At 43.3% G+C, this 18,269-nt stretch overlaps 1 protein-coding gene across 1 annotated transcript in view; it reads left to right on the plus strand.

The window, feature by feature from the left end:
• LOC138353665 (serine-rich adhesin for platelets-like) overlaps positions 1-16,734 on the plus strand; it is a 38,277-nt gene extending 21,543 nt beyond the window's left edge. The window contains exon 7 of the mRNA XM_069306849.1: positions 16,450-16,734. Coding sequence (XP_069162950.1) covers positions 16,450-16,734 — 285 coding nt within the window. The remainder of the gene's footprint in view (positions 1-16,449) is intronic.
• The last annotated feature ends 1,535 nt before the right edge of the window (positions 16,735-18,269 follow it).

The following is an 18,269-nucleotide window of genomic DNA, read 5'->3' on the forward strand; positions in this document are numbered from 1 at the left end:
GTACTGTGATTGCTGGATTGCCATTGTATTCTGTTTTATGTTTTGATGTATGCTGTATTTTTCATGTTTTTCTTGTGTATGTGTTTTGTTGTGCTATGCTGTTTTGTTGTGCTCGGCTGTCGGCCCTTCTGGCCGGTGGTCTGTTGTTCTCCTTTATGTATTCTGTATTTTTATTGTATTTAATTTGCATGCTCTGCATGTAAAAATAAAAATAAAAAAAAAAATATGGGGGCCTGTCCACGGAGCTTCACTCAGGTACTGGTGCCAAGTGGTAATTTATGGTAAGCGTATTTAACTTTGTTTACGTAGCTTTACTATTTTTCATATTCAATTTCATTTTTTATAAGGTGCGGTGTATTGTGCATTACGAGAGTAACATATAGTGAAGGTGAGACAACTTTGGATTACGTGGTGACTGTAGGCCGCAGTCATACTCTTAATTGGTCATCTCTCCCTCCGTGTTATTACTCGTGTTTACCATCTTTGTCCCTTGAATATTTCTTATTTTGACAGATCATCATATTGGTACCCTGGTACTGTGGTCTGCCCCGGGTCAAGAGTACCCAATCTTCTGCAATCTGACTGTAGAAGGACAAAGAGGGCCATAGTTCCTCTAGCTCGAACTTTAGTTGCTGAATTGGGACCTCAGCAGCAGTTCTCGTCACCAGTTGACACCTCGCACCCCTACACGTCAGTCAGAGATGATGATACATACAACGGTAGGGAATTAGCTTACTTTTCAGAGCACAAAAGTTCGCTAATTCTGTAAGTATCATATTAAATTCAGTAGGAAAAACTTGCTTTATGTCCTATAGAGACTTGGCAAGGTATGCCTACATCCTTGGACTACCAATTTTACTTTTGAGGCAATTTACTGTTTCATTTGTTTTCGAAACTCTGTTTCATTTATTAGTAGGATTTTCTTGCCCTTATCCTCTTACATGAGTACCGGGTACAAGATTTCCTGCGCCCTTGATTTAATTTAATCATTTAACATCTTTTACTTAACTTTAATTGTTAAAGATCTCACAGGATAGGTATCAGTTGCCACGTTGTCCTGTTTCTGACATTCACTATTGAATATTCGTGTTACATTTATTTGCTAATTTCACCATGTTTCGTCTCCAAGCTTTCCGTGCAAATCCAGCAGGTGAAATAGGGACTTTAAGTCGTGCCAAGAGGACTGAATTACAAACTCTTGCACATGAGTATCAACTAGAAGTTCCCTACCAAGCCAACAAAAATGACCTATACAACCTGTTGCTGGATTACTATTTAGAGCAAGGTAAGATAGACTCTGAAACTCATGAAACTTACTATATTGCAGATAAAACTGATTTGGCAACGATGAAACTCAAACTAGAGCTGGCCAAGATTGAACGTGAGCAGCAAAGAGAAGCAGCTGCCATACGAAGGGAAGAACAAGAACGTGAGGCTGCCTTAAGAAGGGAAGAAATCGCCCTCAAGGAACGTGAGTTTGCAATGCTCCGTGAGCGGGAACGAGTACAGCTTGAAACACTCCAGGAGCGGGAACGCTTACAGCTTGAAACCAAACAACGCGAGTTGGAGATACAACGTGAACATGACAAGCAACAAGCGACTCTGGCTCTTGAGTGTCGTCAACGAGAATACACGTTGGAAACTTCACACTTCACTCAACGCCAACAAGCTACTGCCAATCTTCCCGTCAGTTTTAATATATCACATGCAAGTAAGTTAATGCCATCCTTTGTAGAAGCAGAAGTTGATGTGTTCTTTACCACCTTTGAAACCCTTGCTAATCAACTCAGTTGGCCTGTCGACCAATGGGCCACACTTCTCAGAGTCCATCTTACAGGTAGAGCGGCAGTCACACTCAGTACTCTGGCGTCTGAGAATGACTACCACACTCTGAAACAAGCAGTGTTGGACGCCTACCTACTTTCCACAGAAAGTTATAGAAGGAAATTCCGTGACCACCTGAAGGCAAGTACCACTACCTTCCTCGAGTTTGCTAACACGAAACGGAGGTATTTCATGAAATGGCTGGAAGCAGCACATGTCTCTACTTTTACAGAACTCGTCAACCTGATGCTTGTTGAAGAATTCTTGAGACGTGTGCCGCCTCCTGTCCGCCTCTACTTAGCAGATAAAGAAGAAACCGACTACCTGAAGTGTGCTAAGTCGGCTGACACTTACAGCCTCATCCACCGGCTGACACCCGAACCATCCTCCAGTAAGAAGTCGTGGTACAGTTACGAGAAAGTGAGCCCCGATCAAGCTGGTTCACAACTGTACTGCAAGTATTGTAGACTCTATGGACATACCATAGACAAGTGTGGTAAGTCTCAATACAAGGGAACCACTGACCAACAAAAACCCAAACCAACTCCTCCTAAGTCCGGTAAGCCTGTGATGAATGTTGGTGTTAATGTTAATGATCTTTCTCTTTTCAGTAACCACCTGTATACTGGAACTGTCTCTGCCAACGGTTCAAATCCGGAGGGACGTTTCAAATTGAAGATCTTGAGGGACACAGCGGCTCTTCAATCGATCATCTTGAAGTCAGCTGTGACCAACATCACCTACACCGGAGAAACTGTCTTCATCACTGACCTCACTGCTACCACTCCATACCCTCTCGCCAGAGTCCACCTGGATTGTCCCTACGTGAACGGGGAAGTCCAAGTCGCCGTCAGGGAAAAGCCTTTTCCCATGCCTGGAGTGCAACTTCTCCTAGGCAACGACTTGGCAGAAGACCTGCAACCGACCAACCTGATCGTCATGGACAAACCCCAGGTGTGTAACTCTGTGCCAAGTAACCCTATTCTAGAGTATGTTCCAGCAGAGGTTCAAGAGAGTGATGAAGTTTCTCCTCCGGTTCTCGTGACCACCCGTGCACAAGCCGCACGTCCACAGCCAGCTGACTACTGCTACCGCTGTCCCTCAAGACCCTCAGAAACTCCCCCCGCATCTGACCAAGTTGGAGTTCCGTAAGTTGCAGAGGGAAGATCTTACTTTAACACCATTGTTTTTCCAGGCTGAGACTCAACCCGACAGTATTCCTGGGTTCTTCCTAGAGAACGACTTGCTCTACCGCAGATATAGACCCAGTAAACTGAAGGAGGAGGACGATTGGGCCAACATCGAACAACTTGTGATTCCTACCAGCCTGCGGTCCACTATTCTACACCTGGCCCACGGAGCACTCTCCCACTACGGCTTCAACAAGACTTACCATGGAATTCGTCAAGACTACTACTGGCCAGGTATGGTAAATAACGTCAAACAGTATGTAAAACAGTGTCATACATGTCAGATGGCAGGCAAACCGAACATCTCCATTCCCAGAGCGCCACTGATTCCCATACAGGTGCCTGCGGAACCTTTCCACAGACTCATAATAGACTGTGTCGGTCCTTTACCTCGGACCAGTTCAGGTAACGCCTACATCCTAACCATCCTGTGTCCTACCACCAGATTTCCCATAGCAGTTCCAGTGAAGAACATCACGGCTGCTACGGTTATAAAACATCTATTGAAGATCTTCACTCAATACGGATTTCCCAGGGAGATTCAGAGCGACTGTGGTACCAACTTCACCAGTGATCTCTTCAAAAGGACACTGGAGGAGTTCAACATCAAACAGGTATTGTCCAGCCCCTATCATCCTGCTTCACAGGGTTCTCTTGAACGTAGTCATCAGACAATCAAAGCACTCTTGAAAAAGTTTTGTAGTGAAACCTCTAAGGATTGGGATAAGCAGATTGACCTTATAATGTGTATTTTCAGAAGTCTCCCCAATGAGTCCCTAAGAGTATCTCCTTATGAGATGCTCTACGGCCGTAAGTGCCGTACTCCCCTTAAGGCTTTCAAAGACTCTCTCCGAGATGCCACCTTCAGTGAGCATCAGAATGTGCCCCAGTTTCTTCAAAACCTTCAACACATTCTAGAGAGAGTCCACCGCTTTGCCCATGATAATCTATTGAAAGCCCAGGAGAGAATGAAGACTCATTATGACCAGACCAGCAAAGTAAGAAAATTCAAGCCGGGAGACTTCGTCCTTGCATATTTCCCTATCCCAGGTTCACCTTTACAAAACAGGTTTTCAGGACCCTACCGCATCAAAGAGTGCAGGAATAATAACAACTACGTAATAGAGACTCCGGATAGGCGGCGGAAGACCCAGCTGTGCCACGTCAACCTCCTGAAGCAATATAATGGTACTCCTCCCACTGTCCTGACTAACTGTTCTACCTTCACAGAACCCTACATCCACAGTGAGACCATCCCAGCTTCTCCTCCCGAAAGCACTGACAAGGAGTCAGCGCTTTCTAATTCCGAAATCCTTAATGATCTTCCCAAATGCTTTCAGGATAATAATCGTGCTCCTTTGCCCTATTCTAATTCCACTCTCACCTCGTCAGATAAGCCCTTCATCCTCCATGTCGACGCCAGTGGTACCGACGTTGGTGGTGTCGTGATGCAGCAACGAGGCGAGGAGAATACACCTGTCGGCAACTACTGCTACAAGGAACTACGGAACAATTGGCAAGGAGCTACTCTTCCTCATCCTGAAGCTTCAGCACTTCACTCCACACCTGAAAAGTGCTCGGTCCACCATCAACACGGACCACACCACCCTACACCACCTGCAGCACGCCCACTTCTCATCTCAACGTCTTCTACTATGGGCTTGCTAACTGCAGAAATTCAACCTGGAGACACGCTATACCAAGATTCCGACAACATCTTAGCCAATGATCTCTCCAGAGTTTATGAAGTAGAAGCGACTCCATCCATTACTCCACCACATAACGACGTACTTCTTCCAGAACTGCAGGCTTCGGGGGAGAGTTGTGACAATAATCTCCTTCAAGAGATTGAGCCTGCTCTTCCCTCCACAATTATGTCGTTATAACTATATAAAACTACTATGGAAGAAATGTCCAACAACGACCTCAGTCCTCAGAATATTCCGTGCTTTCACAGTTAACACTTCTCCCTCCTAGACGTAAGCTTTGGGCGTACGTGTACTGAGAGAGGTGATAGCTTAAAGCCAATATTCCAGCACCTTTCATTTACTTTTATATTGCACTTCTTGTTATTTTGTCTTAACGTAACTTTTCATTGTGTCATTTAATTATTCTTATTATTTTGATTGATTGATTTTATTATACGAATTTGTTTGTCCATTTTATTCATGTTTGTTTATTTAACGTAATTAAAATTCCATTGTTAAAATTTACTTGTGTTTTGTGTGTCTTCTCCTTACCTTACCACAGACGAAGTTCCAGATTTTCAATTTTTTTTTAATACTATGTGACGAGGCCATACCCCTAGCTTTGAACAGCCGAACACCAACGCGTTACCGTCACACCCTCAAACACCTACATTGGGGGGTTATTACTGGAAGTCAGTACGTCCAGGAATTAGTGTGGTTCGTTCACTAATCCAAATTATAATAATCTAATCCTATGAATTATAGTGAAACTAATGTCATTACCATGAAAGGGAACGTAGATTATAGGTATAGTAATGATAGTCACAATAAACACATGTTAATCCAGAGGAATTCTGCATGTAAGTAATTTCAGAAATTTCAGGAATAAATACAAAGAAATCTTAGCTTAATGATGATTCCTTTATGTAAGCCACGACGCTTCCTCTAATTCCCTTGGGCTCAGCTGGTTGACGAATGGGATGGATTAACATGGGAGAAGGGGGCAGGGAGAATTCTTCTCATGTGCTGCAAAACAAATATTTACAGTAGCAACTAATTAAACTACTGAATCTCTATGTTCAAGAAATTAAGAGTTACAGGTGATAATAGGTAATAACCTGTAGTTTGATGTTGGCATACGTCGTCACGGTCAATCACCCAGCTACTACACTACACTTTACCGGATGCATCAAAAAAAGAGAAGATACTTAGCTAATAAGGGCACTGTATAAGTTTTAAGATTGCCGAAATTCGCGTCCCAGGCTCTGGCTTCAGCCTATCCTGGATAATGGCGCGCTTCACTGGCCGGTCACGTGTAGTCAGGAACCAGATTAAAAAGGTTCCTTATGTTACACCAGCACCAGTTGAAGATATTATCTGCAAGGTTGTTCACGCCTCACAGTGGTGACTTTCATCTGAGGATGGATAACGTCTACCCGGATGGCTGGGTAATGGCGTCTCCTCGTGAGCACGATACGGGTAGGTCTGCCTCAGAGCTTCCCTCCACGTGTACTGGCAAGCCTCTCCACCCCACGCCGCGTCTCGCGTTCATTAGACAAATTATTGTCATGAATTTTCTCGCATTTTCGCTTGAAATGTTGAAGACTGGACGGGTTTATTATTTAGAAGAGGACAATATTATTATTTGCCAATTTAGTGATAGTAAACGTATAAGGGAGAGGAATTAATGTCTCCCCATGGCATTCACTCGTGATGTTAACTTTTATTACTAGATAATCGCTATGACTCCAACGCTCTATTCGGCTTTTAGTTGGAGGTCAATTCATCTGTAATTAATTATCATACAGAATGCCTTGGTTATAGAGAATCGAATTTAATTCTCAGATACATTGGATATAATGTGTTTATTGTAAGGAAATCTGACGCAATACTGGCGTCGGATGACGTGAGAATTCTAACCTACTGCACAGATGAAATTATTAGTACATGAGAATTCTACGTGGTATTAATTTTACTTACTACAATAATTAGTAGAGTTAGTAATAAGTAATGAGAATACAACAGTGTTCTATTCGGTGTTTTAAATTTCCAACACCCTGTCCAATCCCTAATCCTTATCCTAATGTGGCTGAGGGTGTGGGGCTGGTGTTGATGTTGTTCCGGGCCTTGCTGAGGTTGGTGATGCAGTACCTGGTTATGTTCTGGCTGAGAGTGTGGAGGCTGGTGTTGATGTTGTTCAGGGCCTTATTGAGGTTGGTGATGGGGTGCCTGGTTATCGTAATGTTGTGGCTGAGTGTGTCGAGGCTGGTATTGATGTTGTTCAGGACCTTGTTCAGGTTGGTGACCGATTGCCTGGTTAATTGTTATGTTGTGGCTGAGGGTGTGGAGGCTGGTGTTGATGCTGTTCAGGGCCTTGTTGAGGTTGGTGATGCAGTGTCTGGTTATGGTTATGTTGTGGCTGAGGGTGTGGAGGCTGGTGTTGATGTTGTTCAGGGCCTTGTTGAGGTTGGTAATGCAGTGCTTGGTTATGATTATAACAATAAACACTACAATAAACAGCATGAAAGTGGTAGATCCAGACAACGTCTTTATGCATGATATCCAAACCCTTGTAAACATAATTGATATCAACACGAGCGAGGCAGATTTTGCAAGAGAAATTGTCAATATGCCCATGCACTCAGTCCCGGGTCCAGACTCATGGAATCCAATATTTATAATAAATATTTTTCTAAACTATATTGTAAACTAATAAATGAGTTTAAATGCATGATGTTGCAACATATCATAATACTTGGGTCAAAGAGTTTCGAAGCATGATGATGTTGCAACACGTCTTCCTACTTGTTACACTGGAACATTGTTCAGATTTTGGACATTTCTTTCTCATTCACTCGTTATGTAATATTTAAATACAGGTTAAAGGCAAGATGTGACGCTATTGTCAAGGAGACATCGCCCCTCCTCCTCCTGACTGATGTTTACACATTTACGCCATTCACCGCCGTTTATTCACCGAATTGAAGAAACAACCAGAAAGCAGATGTTTAACAGTGCCTTACAATAATCACTGCACACAAAAGTCAATCCATTCTCATGTCAGAGCCCTCATACTCAGGAGTGGTCCTGCTTAGTGCGTGACGGCCATGGGGTCCTGCTTAGTGCATGACGTCACTGGGGTCCTGCTTAGCGCATGACGTCACTGGGGTCGTGCTTACTAGATGATGTCACGAGTCCTGCTTAATGCATGACTTCACTGGGATTAAGTACTCTGTGATCGCCTGCTGGCTCTATGCTTAGTGCAATGTGGACATCTGAACAAAACACCAACAACAAGAAACACCAGCGTGACCAAAACACCAACAACAAGAAACACCAGCGTGAACAAAACACTAACAACAAGAAACACCAGCGTGACCAAAACACCAACAAGAAACACCAGCGTGACCAAAACACCAACAAGAAACACCAGCGTGACCAAAACACCAACAACAAGAAACACCTGTTGAAAAGTGCCTTTCTGTGACAACCACTGACCTCAGAACATGGTAACACAGTAGCTAAGTGTTACCCTCTCTTAACAACTGCGACGACTAGTGTAATAGGAGGTCTAAATGATTCCTAATCACTGCATAGTTTAATGTATATAAATTACACTCAAAATTTTGTATCAAAACGCATTGAATGTATTATAAGAAAGTTTCTTATATATAAGTTAAATTTATTTACAAATAATTTATGAAAAAAAATTTTGTGCTAAAATTCTTGAAAGTGTTAAAAAAATTTTAAATTCTTAACAAATTTTTTTTTAACTTCATATTAATAAATAAAATTTAATATAAAAGTGTTTCTAGGTACACAATAATTGTATTCAGCAGCTAATATATATTAATATCATGATAATCATCTCACTCCCATATGGTCGAATAGTCGTGGTTTTCTATACCTCTTTAATGATTAACTTTTATATTCAAAATTTTTTGTTTCATTGTACTCGAAATTTTATGTTGATACTTTGAATGCCTTATTAATATCCCATTTGTGTACCGTATTCTTAGGCCATTATCAAAGTTGTCAGTTAGTAAGGAAAACTTAACAGCTGGGCACCATTCCTTCCTCCCCCCATCCAATGTCCTAATCCTCATCCAGTAATTGCATGCATTGTCTGGTTATGCTTATGTTGTGGCTGAGGGTGTGGAGGCCGGTGTTGATGTTGTTCAGGGCCTTGTTGTGGTTGGTGATGCAGTGCCTGGTTATGGTTATGTTGTGGCTGAGGGTGTGGAGGCTGGTGTTGATGTTGTTCAGGGCCTTGTTGTGGTTGGTGATGCAGTGCCTGGTTATGGTCATAACAATAAGCACTAAAATAAACAGCATGAAAGTGGAAGATCCAGACAACGTCTTTATGTGTGATATTTAAACCGCTGTAAATATAATTGGTATCAACACGAGCGAGGCAGATTTTGCAAGAGAAATTGTCAACATGCTCATGCACTCAGTCCTGTGTCCAGACTCATGGAATTCAATATTTATAACGAAATATTATTCTAATTTATATTCTAAACTAAAAAAGGAGTTTAGAAACATGATATTGCAACATATCCTAATTCTTGGATCATAGAGTTTAGAACCTTGATGTTGCAACATATCATAATACTTAGGTCAAGGAGTTTAGAAGAATGATGTTGTTGCAACATATCCTAATATTTGGTCATAGAGTTTAGAAGCAGGATGATGTTGCAACATATTCTAATACTTGGTCATAGAGTTTAGAATCATGAGGATGTTGAAACATGTCCTAATACTTGGTCATAGAGTTTAGAAGCATGATGAAGTTGCAACATATCCTAATACTTGGTCATAGAGTTTAGAAGCATGATGATGTTGCAAAATATCCTAATACTTGGTTTCGGGGTTTTCTTCAGTAAGTAACCGTACCTCGAATCCTGGCAAGGTCGCTAATGTCGGGGTTTCGTCCAGTAAGTAAATAAGTTAAGGTAACTGTACTTTATATCCTGTCAAAATTGACAATGTCGGGGTTTCTCTACCTCTCACCAGCCACTACCAAGTAGTAGTAGTGGTAACTGTTATTCACTGTAGCCCTGCGGGTCTTCACTCCATCCTCGAGGTGCCACTGTTCACCTGGGGCCGGATTCAGGAAGGTACTTACGAAGGTTTTTCCTCTTAGCTGAGAACGTTTTCCCTCTTAGCGCCTTCGTGGCGGTTACGTTCGTATTCAAGTAGCTACCCTAAGTGGAAAAACCTTCATAAGTTCATTCCGGGATTTAAGTGTGGTTTCGACCACTCGTAGCTTTACGTAAACTGGATATAAGTAATTTTGTCTCTACTACATAACACTGGGATCGATTTATGATATTGGAACATGACCAAAATATTATAGCTGGTGAATCTAGTGAAGAGGAGTCCTTCGTGTTAGTTATATATGCATTCTCTGCTTAGCAACATATTATACCCGTAGTTATTAAGTAAATAAACACTGGTGAACATGAAATATGAGAGAAGGTGATGAGCCCTGCCTGATGGGATCATTTACTATCACCAAATGCCCCTGTTCACCTAGTAGTAAGGGTGTAGCTTAGCTATACATACCCATCTCTAATTTATTTAGTTTGGTTTTATTTTGAAATTAAATCTGGGTGAAACATAAAATAAAAATATGCTGCACAGATGATGTTAGGTAAGGAGAAGGGTAAAAATGTCAAAAACTTTATTCATTGAATACTTAAAGCTATAATTATGACTATATAGACTATTAAAAAAAGAGAGAGGGAAGTAGGAGTCCAAGACCTCTTCCTGTTATACAATTTGGGTGTGGAACAAGTAATTATGAAAAGAAGGCACCATGCCTGGAAGGCTATGTGGCAGTAAGGCAGTGAGGTGAGGCAGCTACTTATTTGAGAAATGCTTATTTTATTTACCTTATAACCTGAGGCAACTTATTTTATTTGAGGAATACTCAGCTGATTCCTCCACATTTAGCATGGAACAAATTTGTGTCCAAGACCTCTTCCTGTTACACAATTTGGCTGTGTGTAACCAAACTAGAAGTGCTCTACAAATCAAGGGACCCAGAATGTGGAATGACCTCCCGAATCATGTCAAAGGCTGTACCTCTCTCAACCAGTTTAAGAGTTAAACCAAGTACTGCCTAATTAACTCCATGTAACCTAACTTACCTCCTAAATGTCAACCCATGTCTTGCTATTTTTTAAACAACTCTGTTCACCAACATGTGCAATTGCTGATTTATGCTATGTTAATCCCCCTTTTTGTATTTTTTATTCCTTCTTTCAACACAATTTATACCTAATCCCGATTACTATTAAGTTTTAGTCTGTGTTTTTTCCCCCACACCTTGCCCGAAATGCTATGAGTATTAGTGGCTTTAGGTATTGTATGTACTAGCTCTGTCTATAAATCCAACATTATGTTTGCAAATCAACTGTATGTACTTTTCCTGAATAAAATGTATTTATTATTTATTTTTTAATCAGTAAGTATTAAAAGAAGGCACCAAGCTGGGAAGGCTATGTAGCACTATTGTGTGTAACAATAAACCAAATTTTTTTTAACAAATAATGCACCTGTATGGTCAAACAAATCCTGTCAGCTGTAAAAATATTGATGGAGTTATTTAAATGAAAAATATAATGAAAGAAATATTACTGGTTTATTTTTATCCTATCTTTTTGTACTGTACAGTATATCCAAGGAAGTGAAAAATTGAGACATAATGCACAATTTAATGAATGATTAGCATGGATTAGCAGTTCGAAAGAAATATGACTATTACATATCAATATGAGATCTTAATGATCCATGGTTAACATGATTTAATAAGGATAATACAGTACTGTATTTGTAATAATGCAAACTATAATTTAAAATCTTTATTACTGATCATTTTTATTAAGAAGATTAGGTATACACAGCAATGTGCTGCTACCCTATTCTATATGGAATATTACTGTGTAGATAAAAAACTAGCTATAAGTTTATCTAATACTCCCATCTCACAGGATGGTTAGACATACAGTACTGTACATGGAATCAATTTAGAAAATACCAGCCTCAATACAAAAAACAAATCAACTCTGACTAAACAACTCTTCGCGATTTTCACAAGAGGTAAGCATTGAATCATGGAAACATTATATTATAATTACTCTTACCAGTTTCTACAAGACTCCTCTCAAACAATGTATTTTTAAACATGTTTAGGTATACACAGCAATGTGCTGCTTCCGTATTCTGTATAAAGGACCACACAGTGCAGATCAAAAACCAGCTACAAGCTCATCCAACATCCTCACCTCACAGGATGGCCAGTCATACATGGAATTAGGAGAGAGAACAAAATACTTAATGCTGATCTATTCGCTTCCACTGGCAAAATCTGGGTGCAGCACAAGAATATCTTCCAATATTCCTGAGTGTATGAAGTAATTACAGAGCTCAAAATACCTCATACCATTTGGTATGAAGTCACTGATAACAGGGCAATCACAGATATAGTGTTGGAGAGTATGTTCTCTCAAGTAGGACTGAAAACACGTTTTATTCCCACCAAGAGGGCTATAAACCCATGGAACCGCCTACCCGCTGAAGCCGTAAATGCAAAATTCCAGCTAAAAAATATCATTAAGACAATTGGCGGGCCCTTAAACAAGCCGCCGGCTTTCTGTCCTCTTCGAGGCCATTAGATAGTGGCCCTTGGGTAAATTCAGTAAATATATACAATAATTGTCAGCGCATCTTCCGAGCAACAAGGACAGCTACACAGTATCTCTTAGAATTACGTAGGTAAACAACAAATGTAACATATTTGTTTACTACAATGTCGGTGCTGGCTGTAGAAGTTGAAAAAACATTGTTTTACTTCGAAATATACTAATTTTATAAGAAAATTCGATGTAAATAGGAGGCAGTAGAGCTCCGATAAACCAGCGCTAAATCTTCAATATGAAGAATGTTGCTGCTCTCTGATTGACCAAACGAAACACAGTAGTGACCTCTATCGGCACGCAGGTGAACCAACAAATTTCTTCCTAAGTGGACCTTATTGAATCGCACCTAAGCATCTTCTTAGGGCGCACTTAGGAACCTTCGTAGCAAACCCACTTACGAAGAAATACACAGAGCTTCCTGAATCTAGGTCCTGGAGAGTATCCCAGTCTACCTCCGGCCGGCCTTTTAACCTGAAGGCGAGTGGGAACACAATCCACTCTCTTGATTGTGTGTCCGCCCCGACAGAGGGCTCTACTGCTAACTGAAAGGTCGCCAACTGGTGTTCCCGTGTCCAGTAACACGTCAGTGGTATCGTGGGATTGTGGTAATAGTGTCAAGAATGCACACTAAATAAATCTGGTATCAGGCAGGTATGTATCTCTATCACTCTCACTCTTTCAATGGACTCTGTAGCAACAAGCAATGGAGGGATAATGCAAACGGGAAGGTAGTTTTGTATTTTACTTAAAACATTCAAGTATTATCTCTCTATATCAACAACAAGGCGAAGAAATACATGACAGATCACTCTCTCTTCATAAACTGGAGCGCAACTGTTCTTTTATTGACTCTCGGTGGATTGGCCCAGCCGCTACGTCGTCACTAAACGGGCGAACTGGCTCAAACGTCCCATACGTCACTGCACAGACTTCACCACTTGCAAAGCGCCTGTTACTGGAGCACTTGCTGCTCAATTCTCGTCGATTCCTTCTTTGGTCCAACACATGGAATAAAGGAAGACCTCACTGGGTGCTTGCAGACTACTGGGTGACGCGTAAAATCCACCGGAATGAGGTAGACTGTCAAACTGACAGGACCCTCTCTCGCACGTCCGACCTCCTCGACGTGTCGTGTCAAACCCTGGCACCACCGCGGCGCGATGACCGGACCCCCCTGCCTTCGTGACGTCATACTTGCCAGGGGCGTTTCTCATTGGCTCCCTGTGCCATGTCACTGTTCCTGACCAATCTGGTGCCACTGACGTCATACCGTTTTGGAAGCAAAACGGAGGGGCCGGCGCCATATTGGCGTCCTACAGCGCCAAGACCACAGGCCAAAACACTCTTCTTTTGCGAATTTCTCGCCAACGCGAGAACACTACACGCTCCCACATATGTTGAATTGTTCCCCAGAACGTAGAGAACGCTCGGGTAAAGTAGATATGACTCTTACAGCTGGCGTGGGAGAAATATAAGTTGGGGAACACCGTCACATTGGTAATAGAACTTAAAAGCATGATGATGTTGCAACATATTCTAATACTTGGTCATAGAATTTAGAAGCATGATGATGTTGCAACGTATCCTAATACTTGGTCATATAGTTAAGAAGCATGATGATGTTGCAACTTACCCTAATATTTGATCATAGAGTTTAGAAGCATGATAATATTGCAACATATTCTAATACTTGGTCATAGAGTTTAGAACCTTGATGATTGATGATGTTGCAAAACATACTAATACTTAGGTCATAGAGTTAGGAAATATGAGGATGTTGCAACACGTCTTCCTACTTCTTACACAGCAAGATTGTTAAGATTTTGGACATTTCTTTCTCATTCACTTGTTATGTAGTATTTAAATACCGGTTAAAGGGAAGACTGCGACGCCGTTGTCATGGAGACATCACCCCTCCTCCTCCTGACTGATGTTTACACATTTACGTCATTCACCGCCGTTCATTCACCGAATTCAAGAAACAATCAGAAAGCAGGTGTTTAACAGTGCCTTACAATGATCACTGCACACAGTAGTGAATCAATTCGCATGTCAGAGTTCTCACATTCATGAGGCGTCCTGCTTAGTGCATGACGTCACTGGGGTCCTGCTTAGTGCATGACGTCACTGGGGTCCAGCTTAGTGCTTGACGTCACTGGGGTCTTGCTAGTGCATGACGTCACTAGGGTCTTCCTTAGTGCATGACGTCACTGGGGGTTCTGCTTAGTGCATGACGTCACTTGGGTCCTGCTTAGTGCATGACGTCACTGGGGCCCTGCTTTGTGCATGGCATGACTTGGGTTCTACTTTGTGCATGACGAAACTGGGGCCCTCCTTAGTGCATGACGTCACTTGGGTCCTGCGTTGTGCATGACGTCACTGGGGTTCTGCTTAGTGCATGATGTCACTGGGGTCCTGCTTAGTGCATGACGTCACTGGGATCCTGCTTAGTGCATGACGTCACTGGGGTCTTGCTTAATGTATGACGTCACTGGGGTCCTGCTTAGTGCATGACGTCACTGAGGTCCTGCTTAGTGCATGACGTCTCTGGGGTCCGGCTTAGTGCATGGCGTCACTAGGGTCCTGCTTACTGCTTGACGTCACTGGGGTCCTGCTTAGTGCATGACGTCACTGGAGTCTTCCTTAGTACATGACGTCACTGGGATTTCTGCTTAGTGCATTACGTCACTTGGGTCCTGCTTTTTGCATGACGTCACTGGGGGTCCTGCTTAGTGCATGACGTCACTTGGGTCCTGTTTAGTGCATGGCGTCACTGAGGTCTTAATTAGCGCAAGACGTCACTGGAGTCCTGGTTAGTGCATGATGTCACTGGAGTCTTCCCTAGTGCATGACGTTACTGGGGAGTCCTGTTTAGTGCATGATGTCACTTGGGTCCTGCTTTGTGCATGACGTCACTGAGGCCCTGCTTAGTGCATGACGTCACTTGGGTCCTGCTTTGTGCATGATGTCACTGGGGCCCTGCTTAGTGCATGGCGTCACTTGTGTCCTGCGGAGTGCATGACGTCACTGGGGACCTGCTTAGCGCATGATGTCACTAGGGTCCTGCTTAGTGCATGACGTCACTGGGATCCTGCTTAGTGCATGACGTCAGTGGGGTCCTGCTTAGTGTATGACGTCACTGGGGTCCTGCTTAGTGCATGACGTCACTGAGGTCCTGCTTAGTGCATGACGTCACTAGTCTCCTCTCACTGTCAGTACTTGGTCACGTGACCCTAAATGTGTCACTGAGTACTGTGAAGTTGTTCTACTTTGCACCATCGTGTTTAATGGAAATAATTCATTATAATACAGAGCCTGACACCAACCTCATTACATAATACACTGTAACATTACAGTAATTTTCCCTGGGTACCGTGTCAAGCCGTCCTCCTTATAGAACGTCGCCACCTGTTGGCTCTAGGCTTAGTGCTCTGTTGTCACCTGCTGGCTCTAGGCTTACTGCTCTGTGGCCACCTGTTGGCTCTAGGTTACTGCTCTGTGACCACCTGCTGGCTCTAGTCTTACTGCTCTGTGGCCACCTGCTGGCTCTAGGCTTACTGCTCTGTGACCACCCGTTGGCTCTAGGCTTACTGCTCTGTGGCCACCTGCTGGCTCTAGGCTTACTGCTCTGTGACCACCTGCTGGCTCTAGGCTTACTGCTCTATGACCACCCGTTGGCTCTAGGCTTACTGCTCTGTGACCACCTATTGGCTCTATGCTTACTGCTCTGTGGCCACTTGTTGACTCTAGGCTTATTGCTCTGTGGCTACCTGATCAAAACACCAACAACATAAAACACCTGCTGAAAGGTGAGTTTCTGTGTCAACAACCGGCCTCAGAACACGGTACACAGTAGCGAAGTGTCCCCTACTCTCTAACAACTGTGACGACCACTGTAGTACACAGTATCTAAGTGATCCCTGCCGACTGCAAAGTTTAATGTGTATAATGTACACTAAAAACATATGGTGTAATTGAAGATTTAACACAAATTCACCACTTTCCGTCATTATTGAATGAATGAATGAATGTATAATACAGGAGAAGATGCCCATGGGGGCGAGCCTTGAAGTGGGGACAGCTGAAGAAAAGTCTGTGAGAGGAAATGCTGAAGTTGAAGAAAAAGTGCCAGGGCTAAACCCAGCTGCGTGGCAATATGTCGATGCTGAAACAACCCAACAACGGGCTAGGCTTGGAGGCGGGTCTGGAAGGCGGCAGTGGCAGTGCTTCCACATTCAAGGTGGAAACAATCTGTCTTCAGGTGGTGTCTTCTTCTTCTTCAATTTGGTGTTTCTTCTTTCTTCTATTTTTTCTTGCTTCGAGTAATCATTTGATGTTTGTACTCGGCGTAGTCTGGTGGGAAAAGGTCCTTTGACAATGTGGTTTCGTCGCCTTCAAATAAGATTACTTCGTTCCTTAGTATGTACTTTGAGTCTGGATCATTCAGCAGGCATTCCGCATACCTTGTGTTGAGTATTTTGCTGGAGAGGCGTCTGTATTCGGGAGATCCATATGTATTTTTTTTCACGTTGATCATATAGTGCGGAGACTCTTGGAGACTCTTGGAGACTCCTCTGTTGCAGGAGATGGTGATTGTGCTTCAACGTCAACCGAGGCAGTAGAGTCATCATCGGAAGACAAGTGTTGGTTTGCAGAAGCATCAGGTGTAGGTACCTGTGAAGCTGGTGTAGTCTCAGGTGCGGCTGGTGTAGTTTCTAGTGAAGCTGGTGTAGTCTCAGGTACCACTGGAGAAGTAGATGGTTCGTCTGGAGTAGCAGTGTGCAAGGTTATTGCAGAGTCTGTAGCAGGTTGCACAGGGTGGGCGTCAGCAGACAGGATATCTGCCAATGCAGTTGAAGAGATGGTGATGTTAGAAGCTTCTGGCTGGGAAGAGCAGGTGGGGAACATGTCCTCTGGTATAACGAAGGTCGGTAGCTGGTTCACTTTGTACAATTCATTCAGAATTCTGTACCGTTGTTTAAGATCTCCGCCTGAGAGCTCCGTTGCGAAGTGAATCAAAGCTGCAACAGTGCTATCAGGGGTGGCTGAAGGCGTCGTGAGTAAGGATGGCTGGCTGGCTTGGTGCAGAGGAGTCGTCTGAGGCTGTGAGTGGCTGGCGCTGGAGTTGCTGGTCCAGTAGTTTGATTGCGCGCCGCTCGCGGCGCCACTTGTCGGGAGTGCTGGGAAGGTCTCTTCTTGTATACTGAATGATTTCAATCTTGGGGTAGAATTGCGAGGTCTGTCGTCGACCATTTTCTTGATTTCTTCCTGTCTGAAGGGGCAGTCTTGAGAGATGGCTGTGTGGTCACCGTTGCAGAGTAGACAACGTTTGGTGGTGGCATTGCAAGTCCTGTGATGGTGTTCCCCAGCACAAATGCTGAAATTTCTGCAGCGGGTTTGGGCACTTCTGAAGGTAGTGGATGTATTGATAACACCTAAAACACTGACGTAGGCGGAAATAGCGCTGTCTGGAGATCTGGTGGGGCGTGCAGGCCACTTCGCAGCATCTGAGGCCGTTGTCTGCTGCGAGAGTAGCCTCTGCCGGAGTCTTGAGGGTGACCTTGAGGGTGGGCTTCCCGTCCTCACCCTTCTGGATGAGGTGGGCCGAGATGGCTGAGAGGGATCAGTTCAGAGTGTTTATGCTCTTCACGATCTCAGTGATGGGCTGTTCGGCGATGATGTCACTCACTCTGTGAATGAATATTGTCTTTACTGCCTGGAACTGGTAGGGAGGCAGGAGTGTTAAGCCCTTTTCCTCGAGTGCAATGGTCGTTGTCGTGGTGAATAGCGCTTCTAGTGCTACTGCACTACTGAAGAGGATTTGGGGTCCATTTACGTCCATGACGACGTCGATGGGTGCT

Source organism: Procambarus clarkii, chromosome 59, assembly GCF_040958095.1.
Source record: "Procambarus clarkii isolate CNS0578487 chromosome 59, FALCON_Pclarkii_2.0, whole genome shotgun sequence".
NCBI lineage: Eukaryota > Metazoa > Arthropoda > Malacostraca > Decapoda > Cambaridae > Procambarus > Procambarus clarkii.